Source organism: Schistosoma mansoni (assembly GCF_000237925.1).
Source record: "Schistosoma mansoni, WGS project CABG00000000 data, chromosome 3 unplaced supercontig 0077, strain Puerto Rico, whole genome shotgun sequence".
Lineage (NCBI taxonomy): Eukaryota > Metazoa > Platyhelminthes > Trematoda > Strigeidida > Schistosomatidae > Schistosoma > Schistosoma mansoni.
Window position 1 is genome coordinate 284,319 of NW_017386007.1, and position 19,537 is coordinate 303,855.

At 34.5% G+C, this 19,537-nt stretch overlaps 1 protein-coding gene across 1 annotated transcript in view; it reads left to right on the forward strand.

Annotated features, from left to right (window-relative positions):
• The window catches only part of Smp_159990 (voltage-dependent calcium channel), a gene marked incomplete at both ends in the record, with an annotated part of 134,204 nt that overhangs the window by 68,799 nt on the left and 45,868 nt on the right, over nucleotides 1-19,537 (forward strand). Inside the window, 7 exons of the mRNA XM_018791368.1 lie at nucleotides 6,370-6,480; nucleotides 8,928-9,011; nucleotides 10,363-10,485; nucleotides 12,621-12,831; nucleotides 13,722-14,398; nucleotides 15,406-15,533; nucleotides 18,025-18,121. Of these exons, the coding sequence (XP_018645428.1) occupies nucleotides 6,370-6,480; nucleotides 8,928-9,011; nucleotides 10,363-10,485; nucleotides 12,621-12,831; nucleotides 13,722-14,398; nucleotides 15,406-15,533; nucleotides 18,025-18,121 (1,431 nt within the window). The remainder of the gene's footprint in view (nucleotides 1-6,369; nucleotides 6,481-8,927; nucleotides 9,012-10,362; nucleotides 10,486-12,620; nucleotides 12,832-13,721; nucleotides 14,399-15,405; nucleotides 15,534-18,024; nucleotides 18,122-19,537) is intronic.

The window sequence follows — 19,537 nt, forward strand, 5'->3', positions numbered from 1 at the left end:
GCTTTGACTTTCTCTGCTCTGTGTTCGTCTGTTGTTAATTGCTAGTTTCTTGTTCTTCCTTTCTTGAATTTTGTCCAGGGTTCCCATAGAGATCCATTCCTTGTGATGATGCTTCTTAGGACCAAGAACCTCCTGACACGTTGAAGTTAGTGCTTCTTTTACCCCTTTCCAGTTGTCCTCCAAAGTAGTTTCTTGTTCTTTCAGTAGATCCTGTAGAGCCTGGAACCTGTTGTTGAGAGTTATCTTGAATTCATGGAGCTTGTCAGTATCTCGAAGGAAGGCTGTATTGAACCTTTGTAGTGCTGTTTGTCCATTTGTCCAGTGTTCCTTTAGCTTCAGTCTCATCTTGGCCACAACCAGCTAGTGGTGATCTGAAGCTATGTCAGCTCCTCTCCGGGTTCTCACGTCTTCCATTGATCTTCGGAATTTTTTGTTGATACAGATGTGATCTATCTGGTTCTCTGTGGTTTGGTCCGGTGAGATCCACGATCACACATCAGTTTAGTGTAGCAAGGGTGTAAATAAATTTAGGAGAGTGAGTAAAATACTATAAATATATATTTATTTACTCACGCCTGTTACCCCTTTTGGAGGAGGATAGGCCGCCCATTAGCACTCGCCATCCAATCATGTCCTGGACAATCCTTTCCAGTTCTTCCCAGTAGCTACTCATCCTTTTCATAAATATATACCTTATATACAAAAGAACATTTTACAGCGCTGATAGTAGTAAAGGTCTGAAGGGCTAAAATAATGAATAAACGCTGATAGTTGACCTTATATTTATAAATCCCTTAATAAGTCGATGCGCGATCAGGTTGTCGTTGAATTGTATTATCGCAGCATATTACATCGTTCGAACAAATTTCATCTTCTCATTGTTTTATCATAATTTGAATTTCATCCATTTTACATACTGAATATTAATCCTGTTTAATATTATTGGTCATCGTCTCTTGGTGTTTTAGTATGGCACGAACAAAGCAGACAGCTCGCAAGTCAACTGGAGGTAACCAGCTGGTCACCAAGGTTGCGCGTGAAAGCACGCCGGCTACTGGGGGGGTGAAGAAGCCACACAGATACAGACCCGGGACCGTAGCCCTCTTAGAAATCCGTCGGTACATAGAAGAGATACAAGTCTTCAAGATTGGGTGAGAATTGCCACACTCTGCGATTCCATCTACTAACCACTATTCATCTTTGCTTATAATGCTTGTTAATTAAGGCAATATAGAAGCAATGCCCACAGTATGCCGATAGGAGACTGATCAATTGCAGTCCTAACACATCAATGGAAAGATTCAAACAAATAATACTAAGTGAATGAATATAAATGTTTCCAAAAGTTTATTTGTTACATCATATCATCTACTCATTAAGTGATTAAATTGATCTCATTAAAAATAGTCCGTAATGAATATCAAAATTGTGGGGAATATTATTTCTGTAAAGTCTTGTCGACAAACATCATTCTTTTTATTCCTAATGTATTTGAGCTTCTAAAACTGATCGCTTTTTTATTTTATTATAATAAAAATTATTCAATCAAAATATTCAGCTCATTCATCACTAAGACAATTATTTGAGTACATTAAAGGAATGAACTTTGGAAACTCCTGAAAGAAAACTGACTTATCATTCTATATTTATCTTAAAATACTTTTTAAAGAACTAATGCGTAGGCTAGGATGATAATGATTGATTGTTTGAATAGTCATATTAGTAGATAGTTTGACAGGTACTAAATGAGTTATATGTTCTCCTATCCTTATTATTATTGTGATTGTTTTTGGTTTATGGTGTGGAAATATACTTACGTTTTAGGTCAGGTTAGTAACATGTTCTTAATCTGAACTATTTTGAAATCCTGTAGAATAGACATTGGGAGGGGAACTAGTGAAGATATTCCTCTAAGGTAAATTAACGTCCCATTCATGTAGACAAGGAAAACCGAGCGTTATAACAGTAACTTTATGGTGTCCTTGAATAACATTTAAAGTTAGATTAACTTGTTTAAAAAAAATGCTTAGTTGTAACGTCAAAGATACTCATTTTTTTTTCCACAGAATCCTAATTTACAATAATTGTCATCTCAATCACACTGATGTTACTAAGGTACTAGATGTATCCAATGATTGGTAAATGACAAGTTAATAAGAAAATATCTAACAATTTACCAAAATTGTCAATTAGATCTCTTTTTATTACTAAAGAAAAAACAACAACCTTAAACATGCAAAAACAATGATTACAATAAATTTACATGGTATTGTTTGTTTGAATCTTTCCATTGATATTTGGGACTGCAATTGATCAGTCTCCTATCGGCATACTGTGGGTATTGCTTCTATATTGCCTTAATTAACAAGCATTATAAGTAAAGATGAATAGTGGTTAGCAGTAGAATCCAGAACGTGCGTTTCGTTCTATTTGAGACTCGTCAACTGGATGTACCTGGATCTCAGATTTAATGTTCACTCTGCGACTCGAACTGAGTACTGTTTCACTGCTAGCCGCGATCCATCTTTACTTATAATGAGTACAAATAATATCAAATGGTTTGTTATGTTTTATTTTTATACATCAGAAGAAAAGGTAAGTTTGTTTTACCAAAACTGATGAGACATTTGTACATGTTCTTCTTTAATAGTTCATAGAGTATATAAATTATTAGATTGAATAAAATAAGTATTCATTATGTGCTCTCTATAAAACATGAAAGTGGGAATTTCTGTAAAGTATTTCTTATTTAAACGTTTATCATTTATTATATAGTTGAAATCATGATTCAATTGAAGCTAGACCACCATGAAAAAACCTGGAAGCACTGGACGGCCGTTTCGCCTTATTGTGTGACTCCTCAGCTGTGCACATTCACAATCCCGCCTCGCGAGATTCGAACTCAGGACCTGTCAGTCTAGCGCGCGAGCACTTAACCGATAGACCACTAAACCGACATCATTTATATTTAAAAAAATTAAAAAAATTTGGATAAATTAAAACGTCAGCTTTTTGGGTAAAAAAAAATATGAGAGTATAATTTATGGATGACATTTGAGAGATGTTCAAGTGATCTTGAGCATGTTCACCTACCTTACTAGGGCTAAATGAAAGTTGTAGACCTGTGTGAAGAATAAGGAGTATGATTTATAGTTGATGTTTAGGGTTAAGAATTAGGTTTACGATATTCGTTACATCAACTAAAATACTAAAACACTATTTAGTAAAATGAATGAATGGAATTCGCTCCAAAAATCCATGAACTGTTATCTCATATCTAATTAGTTCGTCTATAAATTATAGTCTAGCCAAAAATTTATATTCATTTAAATAATATCTTTACAGCTAATGTGAGCAATGAAATATCATGGTTAACCATATCGATTTAGTATTTCTTTACTACTATTCACTTACGACTCTAAACAAGATAAGAGATCTAGAACATCAATACTCCAACAAAATAATCCATAATCATTAAACATAATATTTATTTATAAGCAAATATGGATAGCGGCTAGCAGTCAGACTCGTCTCAAATAGGACGAAACGCGCGTCAAACTGGATTCCACTGTTAGCCATTATCAATCTTTGCTTATAATGTGTTATAATTGTATTTTTACTATATAAACGACTCAGATATTCCTATTGCTTAGTATTCTTATACGATGACACTCGACAAGACCCCAAAATCAGAACACGTTGAACAGGAATGAAATTGTATTCACAAATAACAATGATAAGTGAACAGCAATCAGCAATCAATAGTTTAAATATCGTTCATATATTTATAATATATTCATAAGAAGCTTCTAGATTTTTCTGCAATAATATGCCCGGGCTGATCGGTTTAAAATTAACCAATCAGCGCGCAGCAACACCATCATGCATAAAACATGCTTAATCCAATCTATATCCCACTAACATAATGCTTGTAAAATTAAGGCTATATTGAGGCAATACGCATAGTATGCACATAAGCCAATAAGAGACTGACCAGTTTCAGTCCTAAAACATCAATGGGAAGATCCAAACAAACAATACTAAGTGAATTCATAATATTTATTTATTTGCAATAATAATTATACATTCAGTGGAGTTCAAACCTCGTCTGTTGTGAGATAACAACTCACTGAAGACAATTGGTGAATGGTTGCTCAAACATCGTGGATTGGTTGAAGTTGGACATTTACACCATCTGATGCCAGCTCAGTGATTTATCGGTTAAGTGCTCTGGCGCGAGACTGGTAGGTCCTGGATTCGAATCACGTTCGCGAGGCGGGATCGTGGATGCGCACTGCTGAGGAGTTCCACAATAGGACGAAACGGCTATCCAGTGTTCCAGGTTTTCCATGGTGTTCTAGCTTCAATTGACTCATGGTTTCAACTATGAAAACATTAAATAATGGTTATCTGATGTTTTTAATCTTTTTAAATTACCACCATTGTTAATCGTTACTCATTGTATGTTAAGATTATGACATTCGGTTAACAAATAGTTTTTAGAGCGTTATGAATGTATAAATTAAACTTTACAAGCAAAGATGAATATTGGCTAACAGTGGAATACAAGATGCGCGTTTTGTCCTATTTGGTACTCGTCAGCTTTATGTGCCTGCATCTCGGAGTTGATGTTCACTCTGAAACATCAACTCAGTACCATTTGCTTCAAACGCTACCTCATTATTCACTTATACAGCTTGTAACCTTAGACAATATCGAGGCAGTTCGCACAGGATTCATATATGCCAACAGGAGACTGATCAACTGAAGTCTTAAACATCGATGGGAAAATACAAGTAAACAACATCAAATAAATTTAGACTTTTATAAAACACAACGTAAAATCAAAGCTTATTTTTAATCGTTTTTTTCTCATTACAACCTTTATTATTATTAACTTTATGTACTTTTAATATTTTCTTTGATCTTCTTTATTATTCATATCATTGATCAATTCAGTTTATCAGTCTAACATGTATATAGTACAATAATCATATAAAAATGAGTATATCAAGGTTTTGAAGGACTACTAGAAAAATAACAAACATTAAATGATATTCAGAAGGGGGTTTGGGGAGATTTCATAATTGAAATCATGAGTCAATTGAAGCTAGATCACCATGGAAAATCTGGAAGCACTAGACGACCGTTTTGTCCTATTGTGGGACTCCTTAGTAGTGTGCATCCACGATCCCGCCTCGAGAGATTCGAACTCAGGTTTTCCATGATGGTCTAGCTTCAATTGACTGATGATTTCAACTAAAATGATATGCCGACAAATAATGTAAAATTCTATTGAAGTTCAAATAACGAATTTCGTGCAATTGTGGATTCGTTGAGGTTAGGCATTAGCACCGCTGGATGCCGGCCGGCTCAGTGGTCTATCGGTTAAGTGCTCGCGCGCGAGACTGATAGGTCCTGGATTCGAATCCCGCGAGGCGGGATCGTGGATACGCACTGCTGAGGAGCCCCACAATAGGACGAGTTGGCCGTCCATTGCTTCCAGGTTTTCCTTGATGATCTAGCTTCAATTGACTTATGATTTCAACTATATAAAATCAATGAAAGAACTTTATTATCGGTTAAAAGAAATCATTAAAATGTTTGATCATATTTATAGATTTGTCACATTATTAACTAAAGTTTGAAACGTTTTTCTTTTTTGTATTTTAAAGACAAAGATTGAGTTGTAAACAATTATAAGTCGATTTTTGTATAATGTATTACTGGCATAAAGAAAGGTTTTCATGTTACGTAACAATGAAACATATAAATTACTTGATTTTCTTTAGGTTACACAAGTTTGTTACCATTTGTTATTACTTACTTACTTACGCCTGTTACCCCTCATCGAGGAGTGTAGGCCGCACACCAGTTTTCTCCATTCAACCCTGTCCTGGGCAATCCTTTCCAGTTGTTATTCGTCCTTTTTCATATCTGCTTCTACTTCTTTGGCCTTCCTCTTTTCCTCCTCCCTTCCGGATTCCAAGTTGGGGCCTGCCTCGTGTTGCAGTTTGGTGATTTCCTTAATGTATGTCCGATCCACCTTCAACATCTTTTCCTAATTTGCTCTACAACTGGAAGCTCGTTTATCCTCTCCCATAAAACGCTGTCACTGACAGTATCCGGTCAGTGAAATCGTTTGTTATACTCACTTAATAAATATGTTGCGCAACATGTTGATGCTAGTCAAAAGGGATATTACGATACACTTATTATGCTATACCTAATGGAAATTATATCTTCTGAATTCCGTTGAAAAAGTTAAGCCGCCAAAAATCCCTCAGTTTAACTGTTGTGATTTGTAGCTTTTTATTCTCTGTTTAAATAATCCTATTGAGGTTTGTTTTATTTCAATCATTGGAACAGGTTGAAGGACAACCAAATGCTTATGCAGATGCATTAGACTATTTAAATATGATATTTACTGGTGTATTTACTGTGGAGTTCGTGCTCAAGTTAACAGCTTTCGGTTTCAAGGTTAGTCATAATAAAAGTTTACATTTTTTTCTTCTTTTGTAACTAAGTTCTAATTCTTTTTATTACAACTGCAAAGTGACTAATTTTACTGGGTTGGTATGCATGATTTTGCTTACATTAGTGCATTATTATGTGACTACATTGATCTGTATGGTTGTACAATTAACAAAATACATTCTCCTTTATTATCTTTAATCTTCACCTTCTGAATATAAATGATTGATTTTGATGTAGGTTTGTTCTCTGAGCTGGATGGTTTCGTCGTGGAGCTTTCATCATCCTTCTGAACGACATCATCATCAGCACAAATGTCGGGTAGAAATGACTGATATAATCATGTATTCACAGAAATTCTAATATCTTATTTTGCGTTGATTAAAATTTCATTCTTTTACACTTGATATGCTAATTATATTGCTTTTTTGTTGACTTATTGTGTTAAAGAGACATACAGGTATCACGAAAATAGTCTTGTTTTAGGCTAACAGTCACATGAAATAGTAGCTGAGCGATAATGTATTTGTGGAATAATTATCTACAAACGATCGTACTACAACTAGTACTAAGAATAATCTTTTCCTTTATTTGAAAGAAAATGATAATAACATCACTTTACAATGCACTTGTTAAATAAGTATATATATATATATATATATATATATATATATGCTCTGGTACGGCCCAGAGTGGAGAGAGTCAACTATTTCTCTCGAAATGCTCTCACAAGGACACACGTATATAGCTTCTGCCAGGGAAGTTCTACACATTGCCTTCTCGTGGTGAAGGTGTTGTTTATGAATTTGAGAGGACAAATAGCGAATGGCAGGCGCCTTAACCGGTCGGTGGATATAGAGGATTGAACTAGAAGAGTTGGAAAAGCCTGATTCCAAACCATTGGTTCACATGGGCTCCAGTATCCTGAGGGAACAAACGGCATATGAGCTTAATATTGGTCCCTAGCTATCAAGGGTCTACATCTTCTAACGTTGCTTCACTGCCTTGCAGATTAAACATTTATATATACACTGAAATGAGTATATCTTATTGAAGTAATTCAATTAGAGGATAAGACGCCTATTAATCCTTGATTTCCAAATAGTTTCAGGATACTATGCTACTAAGAACTTTTTCCGGTGAGCTCTTAATCAGTTGTTTTGAAGTCGGCATTCATTTTTCAATACTCCTATTGGTAGAAGTAATAAGCGCACTATTTTTATTACTGATTTTGTTAGAATAAACTATAAATTTGTAGTATGATGTTCATTTCATATCACGTAATCTGATTGTATTTCTTCTCCTTCTTCATCTTTACATTTGTTCTGAATATTCTACTCCATAATTAGCACTTGACTTAATAAGATTATTTACTTTTCCATCAATAATAAGACAATTGTTAACCCTAATAATTGCACTGCATTAATAATTTATGTTCTTTATAGTTTCAAACTATCAATCATAATTCATGTTATAGAAATATATGTTGTTGATTAAGATCATGAATCGATCGACGTTAGACCACTATTGAAAACCTGGAAACACTGGCTGACCGTTTCATCCTGGTATGGGACTCCTGAGTAGTGCGCATCCACTGTTCCGCATGTGGGATTAGTACGCAGGACCTTCGATCACGAGCGCGAACGCTTAACCTCTAGATCACTGAGCCAGCATCCAGTGAAGCTAATCCGTGTCAGATATAGACAGATATCTACATCTGACAATGGTAGATGGTTTCGCATTATCGCGGATCGGTTGAATTCAAACATCAACACCACTGAGTGCTGGAATAATGGTCAAGAGGTTAAGTGCTCGCGAGGGAAACCGAAGTTCCTGGGTTCGAAACGGTCGTTCAGTGCTTTCAGGTTTTCAACGGTAGTCTTACGTCGACCGATTCATGATCTCAATCAAAACCTTAACAATCTCCACAATTCCACAATGATATATATACATATATACATGAGTTTTCTACTAGATAAACTATGCTATACAGCCTATCAAAATTATCATCTCACTATAGTGAACGTGAACTTAGTTGGGGGGAAGACCATTTTACTGTTTAATGCACAATAACTCAGGCGTTTAGCAAAATATGAATAACGTACATTATATGCACATCATCTTTGAATTGTCTCTTACAAGCTTGATTGTTCCTTTATTGCTGTTGTTGTTTTGATTACGTTCAGTTTCTTTACTCTCTCTCCTCTTCATTCCAATTTTATCAATCTTCTGCTCACAGACATTCCACTTTCGACTGGTGTTACGTATTACTTCTACCTACAAACATAAGTAGCATACACCATATTACTATATCATTTATTTATTTGGTAAATCTTGTTAATTAATATAAGCTGTCATGGTTATGAACGTTCTACCATGTTATTAAATTCCAATAAACAATAATAGAATGAATAATCTGCTTTCCTTTTTGTTTTCATCACTTACTTGTCTAGAATTATTTTAGTGATCCATGGAATGTATTCGATTTCATTATTGTTGTTGGTAGTTTCGTTGATATTAATATGTCACATCTTGCAGTAAGTTTTTGTTTGTATCTTGAAATATTTAATACTAATCAATATTTTCATAGTTGAAAGCGTTAGTCAATTGAAGCTAGACCACCAAGGAAAACCTGGAATCACTAGACGGCCGTTTGGTCTTATTGTGGGACTCCTCAGCAGTGCGCATCCACGACCTCGCCTCGCACTTAGCACTGCTGAGGAATCCCACAATAGAACAAAATGGCCGTCTAGTGATTTCAGGTCTAGCTTCAATTGACTCATGATCTCAACTATATAAAATTACTAAAATCTCCACAAAACCCCTCTCTGATAATGATCATATGCTCACTAGTGACTGGCTCTATGACGTATTTCCTGGAGTTCTGATGAGAATCGGCGGAGTTCAACTAGGTCTTTTGAGAGATATCTACTCACTGAAGACATTGGTGAATGGTTGCTCAATTTCGTGGATTGGTTGAAGTTAGACATTAACACCGTTGGATGCCAGCTCAGTGGTTTAGATATTAAGTGCTCGCGCGCGAGACTGAAAGGCCGTGGGTTCGAATCTCGCGAGGCGGGATTGTAGATGTGCACTGCTGAGGAGTCCTACAATAGGACGAAACGACCGTCCAGTGCTTTCAGGTTTCCGATGGTGGTCTAGCTTCAATTGACTCATAATCTCAACTATATAAAATTACTAAAATCTCCACCAAACCCCTTCTGATAATAAATTTACTGTTAATCTATTTAGTTTGGCTTAAAAAATTTATTTATTTTTTAAACATGTGAAAAATAAAATATCCGAACAAATGAAAATTTCAACTGTATTTAACTTTGAATTCACTTGGTGTTGTTTAATTGTATCTTCACATTGTTAATTAGAACTCCAATTGATCAATCTCTTCTTAGCATATGTGCATCCTGTGCGAACTGCCTAGATATTGTCGCAAGTCACAAGCTTTATAAGCTTTATAAGGATGCATATATGCCAACAAGAGTCTGATTAATTGTAGTCTTAAATAGCAATGCTAAGATACAAGTAAACAACATCAAGTGAATTTAAACTTCACCTTATTGCACATGTAGGTGACTATCAGGACTCAGTAGGTAAGTGGATAACGCGATAGCTTTTGAAGCGAAAGGTACTGAGATTGAAAATCAACAGCAGGTACATCCAGCTGATGAGTCCCAAGTTAGACGAAATGCTATTCCTGAATTCTACTGCTAACCACTATTCATCTTTGCTTATATATTTAACTTTATTCATTTCAACTATCATAGTTATTATTTACCACCTTGTTGCTATTGTAAACACTATAATTGCATCCTTTTATCATCTATATAGTTTACATTTATTTCTTTTTATTTGTTTTTTTTTCAAAAAAAGGCAAATTCAAAATTTATCAGTATTAATTTTTTTCGTTTATTTCGTGTAATGCGATTGGTTAAATTATTAAATCGTGGAGAAGGTATCCGGACACTTCTATGGACATTTGTGAAATCATTTCAGGTATATATCGTGTTCTCTTTTTTTTTTTAAAAATAATAATAATGATCATACATATTTTGTCCTAGCAACAATTTGAGCTGTGAATAAGCCATTTTCTGATGAAGAAAGTCTGGTACTTTAGTGACCTTATATCTGACTGCAGTTAGATCGTATGCTAATTGATATCGGTGTATAAACGGCGACAACCGTCGTATAGTTCTATTGACTTCATTCGCATTAGAAAATAACGTAATGAAATAAGCCAAATACAAGAATGCATTTTAAATTCGTATATTTAATGCACTTTCTGACTGGGACATACAATCAGAGAAACGAAGTGAAGAACAAGAGGAGAGATGAAACGAAATGAAGTGACGCCCAGTGAAGAGGACGAATGAGTCAACTCCATTACGATCAGGAGCGACTCAATATATATATATATATATATATATATATATATATATATATATATTAAGACGAAATGTAGTTACAGTCAGGCAATAAATAGGGCAAACAATTAACACACATAGGATCGCATAAAACCCAGTCAGGTTCAATATACGAATAAGTGACAAGGTCAAAATGTGACTTGAGAAGAATAAATAATTAGAGGCACTCAGATTATTATATTATATTATTAGTGTCTCCTGTTAGTACAAAATGCATTGCATTACTCAACGATCTCTCATGCTATCGTTGCTGGTTTGTTAGTGCTCAACATCGCATCGTCCGGATTTCTGGAGGTTTTCATCAAATATACCGAATAACTTAATTACTCCATCAATTTTTCAACATAGTTCTCAGATAAGGTTGAATGTGTACTACAAAGGCGAAATAATGATATTCTTCGAAGTCACAGTTTTGTTCACTTCAAAAGGAACAAGACTTGTCTGAGATATTATAGTATAACGACTCAGAGAACACAGACACAGTGCCTAAGTCTGAATAAACTGTCTGATCTATGTCTTACATCACATATCCGATTCGGAAGTTAAATTTACAAATAGGTCAAAATATCTCTGAGGGGTTCTTTTATATTAGGACTTGAAGCTACAGTTGTGTTAATAATAGAACTGAAGAATTCGGGCGTTATGTAGATGATGTATTTATCATCCTGATAAGATACAAACGTGAAAATAATCAAATTTTAGTTAACAACATTTTCGATCACATCAAATTTACAGCAAAAAAATAAGCAGAAAACAAATAGAAGCACAAGGATTTAGTACTGAACTACAACAGTTACAAACCGATAGGACACTAAGGGAGTTTTTTTTCAGATACTACTCAGAAGAACTAAAACCCACTTCAGTACTTTCTTCATGCCAAAAATGACTAAGCGTAACATCAAAAAGATGTTTAGTGGACTGACATACCATCAAATAACAAACCACCCGAACCAGGAACCAGGTTGTCCTACCGTACGAAGTTTGTGCAAACTAGCACAATAATTTTGAAGCTATATTTTATAGATCTAAAATGATAATGCCGTTTTTCCCACAAACCATGATGTATAGCTTAGCTTCTTTTTTTAGAAATTCCTTTCCTTCTGTACACTGTTAAGTGGTTAACAAATATTTGGAACTATTGATTACTTTAACCAACCTGTAAGTGTTTAAAGCTTCACATTGTTGATGTTCAAGGTTGTCGGTGATCACTTTCTTTCAGGGTACTTGCGTCCTGAAAATATTGTCTTGATATTGCCATTAAGTTATAAGGATTTTTAGGTAAAGTTGACAGTGATTAGCAGTGAACTATGGGACATATTTTGACAACTAGACTCAGTAACTAATTCGGATAACGCGTTGACTAGCTGAAACAAAAGGTGTAGATATCACCACTGGAATGCAGGTACACTCATCTGACGAATTTCAGGTAGGACGAAACACTTTTCCTGAATTTCATTACCAGTCACCACCGAATTTTATTTAAAAACATTGATTACTTGATCATTCATTTCTTGAACTTTCATTTGTTCAATGATGCTATTTTGTTTGAATGCTTCGTAGATAAATTATAACTTCAATTATCATACATATATTCTGATCTTCTTGGATAATACTTTGATGGTAACTGATTACTTTTAAGAGATGTACTGGATTGTGTACAGAGACGTATTAAACATTTTACAATATTCTTCTACTACTCATTCACAGGCATTACCTTACGTTGCTCTACTGATCATTATGTTATTTTTTATATACGCTGTAATTGGAATGCAAATGTTTGGTAAAATTGCATTAATCAATCCAGATAGTTCAATAAATCGTAATAATAATTTCCAAACCTTTCCACAATCTTTATTAGTACTATTTCGTTCTGCAACTGGTGAAGCTTGGCAAGAAATAATGTTAAGCTGTGTTAACGGTAAGTTCGTAGAAAACAACCTGTAAACATTATTGAAGAATTTATGACCAGTAGACTCAAAAAATCAGTTGTAGACCTGATGTGTAGTTTAGGACTGCAACTGGCCAGTCTCGAATTGGCATATGTGCACACTGTGCGTATTGCCTCGATATAGCCTTAATTCACAGACATTGTAAGCAAAGATGGATAGTGACTAGCAGTGGAATCCAGGACGCGCAGTATGCATATATACCAATAAGTGACTGATCAGTTGCAGTCCTAAACATCAATGCAAAGATTCAAACAAGTAATACTAAGTGAATTTAAACTTCACCCAATTGTACGAACAAGTGGCTATCAGGACTCAGTAGCTGAATGGATAACGCGATGGCGTTTGAGGCGAAAGGTACTGGGTTCGAATACCAGAGTGAACATCAACTCTGAGATGCAGGTACATCCAGTTGACGAGTCCCAAATAGGGCGAAGTGTCAGGAATCCTGGACTCCACTGCTAGCCACTATAAATCTTTGCTATTTTTCCATAGGTTTCAATTTATAGTTGTGACTTGTGGAAATTTTTGGGTATACAACAATATGGACAACGGATTCTAAAAGTTATACTTCGTGGAATGTTAACTTAATTTCGAAATTTGGAATTATATTCTATTACTTAGTTTCTGGACTGTATGATATTTGTTAGAATTTCTTGTAGGATGAGGTTAGTAAAAGGGTTTTAGACAAGTGTTCAACCAGATGAATTGGATGTTCGGTTGTATCTTATTTACAATTTCGTTTTCAGATGGTAACAATTGATAAAGTTATCGGTCTTCTTTAACCCTAAAGATTGCTGAAAACATTCGTTTATTTCTATGGACTCATTTATATTTGCTTACTAATTCTCTTTTATCTTAGATCACACTGTCAAATGTGATCGATTTTCCGATACGGAAATGAAAGCTATACGAAGTTTTTTGGATGAACAACAACATGTTATTTTAACGAATACTTCATCAACACAACATATTCTTGTAAAACAAAATGGTAACATTTCAACGGAATCCTCAACACCTTTTCTAACGTCTATAGATGATCTAACAGAATATAATCAACCTTCCGTGTCGCTTTATGGTCATGAACGAGATAACCATTCCATATGGGACGCATTGAACAATGGATTGATAGATAATAATCATAATTCTTTATTTGCTTATTCACATCCTTCCAATTTACTAGCAGTAGAAAATCCTACAATAGAAAAAGACTGGTCTTCTTCGTTTCCATCGGTTGAAAACATACATCCACCAGATGATGTTATTTATTCACCAGATTTTGTAACTAGATATAGACAAAGTAGGGAAATTAATGATCAAAATGCAACTGTTCCTTCCATTTCAACACAGTTGTCATTGTCTTCATCATTAAAACCAGTTCATATCCAACCTATGCATTCATCTGTTGAAGAGCTTGATGAAAGAACAATTAGTTTGAAGAAGTTAGATGAATTAGGATACAATGGACCTCGTGCAACTTGTGGATCAAATTTTGCCTATCCATATTTTATTTCTTTCTATATGGTTTGCTCCTTCCTTGTGAGTTCCATTTTTCTTGCAGTTAATATGCTTAACTTAGTAATATTCACTTCTAACTGTACTTAATTGAAAAGATAAATAATGTATAGATATAAATAGTTTAGATTCCAGCCTATTTATTTAATTTAATTTATTTAAACACATAAATATTGGTACAAGGAAGCACCAGATATATATGCGCCGCACAAATCTCATTCGATTTGTGTGAGGGCTGTGATACTCCTCGGGTACCCAAACTGAAGCAGGTGGTTTTCTTAGGGGCCACACCCGGAGCCTTTGACCTGAAAGTCTAGTCCATAAGGTAGTGGAGCATCTTGAGGAGGTGAAGTCCCATGGTAGCCGGTGATCAACAATTGATTCATACGCCATTTGTTCCTTCAGGATACTGGAACCCATGTGCACCATTGTTTTGGAATCAGGATTTTCCAACTCCCCTAGATGGACTATCCGTGTCCACCAACCCGGTTAAAGCACCGGACATTCACTTTTCTTCCTCTCAATTTCGTAAACAACAGTGATGCCACAAGAAGGCAGTGAGTAGGACTTCCGTGGCATAGGCTATATACGTGTGGCCATGTGAGAGCATTTGGAGAGAGAGAGCAGACTCTCCCCACTCTCGGCCGTACCAGGGCATTTGGGGGCTAAAAGATCTAAGAATCACTTACAGTAGGAACACTTGAAATTTACTGTTTAACTTTAAAAAGTTTTTACATTATATGCTTTTTTGAAGTTTCCCATTATGACGAAAGAGTTCTATTGACTAGTTCATCAACATCGGAACTCAACAGAAATAAGCTACTTCTTGAGAGTGGAATGTTTTAGAGATTTGATTTAGTCAAATGTCAGTAGATTATGAAAGTTTCAAACCACTATAACGTCGTATTTCTAACCATCTACTTCACTATTCATTCTTTTCTATATGCTAATTATATTTTATCCCATACTGTTACAAGTCTATATGTTTTCCTGATGATGATTATTATCATTATTATAACTGTTAATTTTAGATTATCAACTTATTTGTTGCTGTTATAATGGATAACTTTGATTATTTAACACGGGATTGGTCAATATTAGGTCCACATCATTTAGATGAATTTATACGTTTATGGTCAGAATATGATCCTGAAGCAAAGTAAGCTATACACATTTATGATGAGCACCTATTGTTTTTATACAAGAACATTGAAATAATGAAAGTATAAGATATTGATATGGTTGATATTTGTAGCTTAGGTGGATAATTTTGATGGAGTTACGATCTTGAAGCTAAACAATTTAGTCATGAAGCGTTTATTGTTCTTTTGAACAACAATATCATCAGAACAAAATTCAGGTAGAAGTGAAGGATTCGAGTTTCTCTAAAGATTTTGAGGACTTTAGATTCCCAGAACTCACTTGGAAAAGGTCCTAATTTTGTAATTTTATTCTGAAAATTTGAATTTGACGTTTTCGCGGTAAGAGACGCTTAGTTGACCTACAGCTTACATCTTCCACTCAGAAATCCTTGACTGTCATTGGTTGACGAACTTTTTTTAGTACGCTATTTTGTGGCTTCCCAAAGGGCATTTCTGTCATTGCATAAATAAGTTTTATTTGTGTGCTTAGTGACCTCGTATTTTCTATGTGCTTGTAGAATACATTCTCAATGCCTCATCAAGACTTCTTGATCTAGTTATCAGGGCCGGGAACATCGGATTTGAATAGCCTTAAGTGTCATTTTGTCTTTGACCTTCGTTCCTTTTACCGAGTAAGGTGGACTCGTAATAGCATCAAGCATATCAACATATGACTCACAGCTTCTCCTGTAGACCTCGATCTTTGTTTATTATTATTGTTTAGTTTATCATTATCTGGCTTTTTATCTTCATTGTATACCATCATAACCTGAAAACTGTATTTAGAAAGACTATAATCAACCTGAATCAAAGGAAACTATTACTCTTCGTAGTGCAGATCTCAGAAGTCTCCAAAGAAAAAAGTTCAATATTACTAACCAGGTTGATCCACATTTTGATCTGGTGTCTCAGGGCTGGACGTATCTGAATGGTCTTAATCTCTAACTTACAAATAGAAAAAAATTATCCTGCGATAGTTACAAAGCTATCATTTCAATCAGTAAAGGTTTTAGAACATTTGTTTCCATACTCGTACAACGCCTATTCAAACTTGGATATTAATGAGACAATGCAAACTAGACAAATGTTAGATATACTTATGAATTCATGAACCCAATACGTTTTGTGCGTTCGGTTTTACGGACCTAAGAACGCTTACGAATGTTTAAATATGATAGTATTTTTTATTTCAAAGACATTATAATCGGTTAAAATGTTTGGAAGCACTGGACGGCCGTTTCGTCCGAGTATGAAACTCCTCAGCTTTGCGCGTCCATGCAGGATCGACTGAAGTTAGACACTAACACGTTTGGATGCCAGCTCAGTGGTCTAAAGGTTAAGCGTTTGCTCGTGAGACCGAAGGTCTTGTGTTTGAGTCCTTTTGATGCGGGGTCGTGAACGAGCACTGCTGAGGAGCCCCATACTAGGATGAAACGGTCGTCCAGTAATTTTAGGTTTTCAATAGTGGTCTAGCTTACATTGGCATATGAATTCAACTATCAAAATTGCTACAATCTACACAAACAAAATTCTGAACATTAAAATTTTGGTCCCGTTACGTTATAAATACGTAACACTAATGAATCCTTTTTACTAAAATGTATTTATTGTCCTATGTTTGATCACGATGAAATATACTCTGAACTTATATATATTCAAACTACATACTATCCCAAAGTTCGTACAATTCTTTCATATAAATGCGACTGAAGTTAACGATTTATAAGTAATAATTATGTAACGGTTAGTGTTGATCATATTTACATATATTAGATGTTTCATTAGCCTTGGTGCCTTGGTAGGAAAAACACTTAGTTGGTTCCAACTTGAATCATATATGTTGCTGGTAAGATTTCCAAATAGCAAACGAGAAACATATATACTACTTATCTGTCCATTCTGTACTATTCTCTGGATATGTTTTATATTTATTTACCTTGAAACCAACATCTGAATAGGAATTAAGTAGAAATATAATTTTAGGTAGGAAGAAAAAGTTGAAAAATGAGGTTATAAACTCTGATCACCGGAAGTATTCCAGAATAGATATTGCCACTTTCTAATTAAGATGCTAAATTATCGACTATTTTAATAACTAGGAATGATATGAAATTGGATCAGTATGAAACGAAATCAACTTTTAAATACAGAACCAGTATTCCAAAAAAATGTAGGTGAAAACAACAAGTTTAAGAATAAATATTGTTATAAACTGAGATGACGTGGCTATTAGTGGAATCTATGACGAGCGTTTCATCCTATATGACTGAAGGCATAAGATGTACATATATTAATAGCAAACTGATCAATTACAGTCCTAAATATCAATGAAAAGATTCAAGCAACCAATTGTTATAGTTTCCGAATAAGACCGATGATTACCAAATTCAATTTTTAAATACACTTTCAGTTTGATATTATTTCTTTTATTCTATTGTAATTTTTAAAAAAATAAAAAAAATAACATAAATTTGTTCATCAATATACATTTCATTTAATTCATTTTAGAGGAAGAATTAAACATCTTGATGTAGTTACTCTTCTTCGTAAAATATCTCCTCCATTAGGATTTGGTAAATTATGTCCTCATCGTACTGCATGTGTAGTAAGTTCATTAATATTATAATGTATTGAATTACTGAATAATATAACAGTTTGACAGTAGTCAAATATTTTCAAAATTAATTATTTACTTATGAAATATTTAAGGCATTCATTCAAACAATCATGTTAGTTTAGAGATTTAACTATTCAACATATAGAGATTTATAATAACATAATATTCAAGTATCCTTCAGAAATTTGGATTTATTCTGTTATATCGGGTGTGTGTGTGTGTGTGTGCTCAGTTGATATATATGAACGTTGTAAGACCGTCATTTAGAGAGGAGTGAATTATTGATCACAGCAATGATACACGAAAACCGTATGAGCAGTCTTGAGTACTTATCAGTCCTGCTATCTGCCTAGTCCAGCCAGTTAAGTCCAGAACACCAATAACAGCCTCTGCAATGTGAATCATTATATTTCAAACATACTGAGTTTATATACCAATCAAACTGACTACATCGTACCATAAAATAAGAGACAACGTTTGTACAAGATTTGGCCAAATGTGGCTGTGAATAGGGGGAACAGTAATTAATGGACTGGGGATAACTCAAGAATGGTAAGTCGTATAATAATAGTCTACAGGTCAAAATAATGCTTGTAATAAAAGAAACATGAATATGAATAGTTAAGTTACTTAACAATTAAACAATAGGATATATACATATCATATTGGTCTATAAATAATTCTCAAAAGTTGCAATTCATAAATCTCCATGGGATATAACATATTCCAAGAATAGAAATAATCTATTGTTCAATACATATCGATTGCATGTTCAAATATCAAAGTCTTATATAGAATATTTTGTATAACATTCCTATTTCAGATAATTTTTCTAATCAAGATTCCATTGTAATTCATTATTACTTCTATATAATCTTACCATTAAGCTACCCATCTTATGCTATCTAACATTATCTAAAGCTATAAACCTTTTTTAGGAATTAGGAATTGGGCATTTCTCTCTTAATATTATTGACTTTATCAGAAGGGGTTTTGTGGAGATTTCAGTATTTCCATAGTTGAAAGCATGAGTCAATTGAAGCTAAACCACCAAGGAAAACCTGGAAGCACTAAACGGCCGTTTCGTCCTATTATGGGACTCCTCAGAAGCGTGCATGCACGATGGGATGTCGGCTCAGTGGTCTATCGGTTAAGTGCTCTAGCTCGAGACTAGTAGGTCCTGGGTTCGAATCTCGTGGATGCGCGCTGCTGAGAAGTCCCTTACCAGGACGAAACAGCCATTCAGTGCTTCCAGGTTTTCCATGGTGGTTTAGCTTCAATTGACTTTTATTTAAAGAATTGTGCCAAGTCTAGTAAAATATGTATATCAGACCACATTTATAATATTCACTAGAATACTTAATGACATATTTGAAATGGAAAAAAAGTATTTTCTTTTATGAA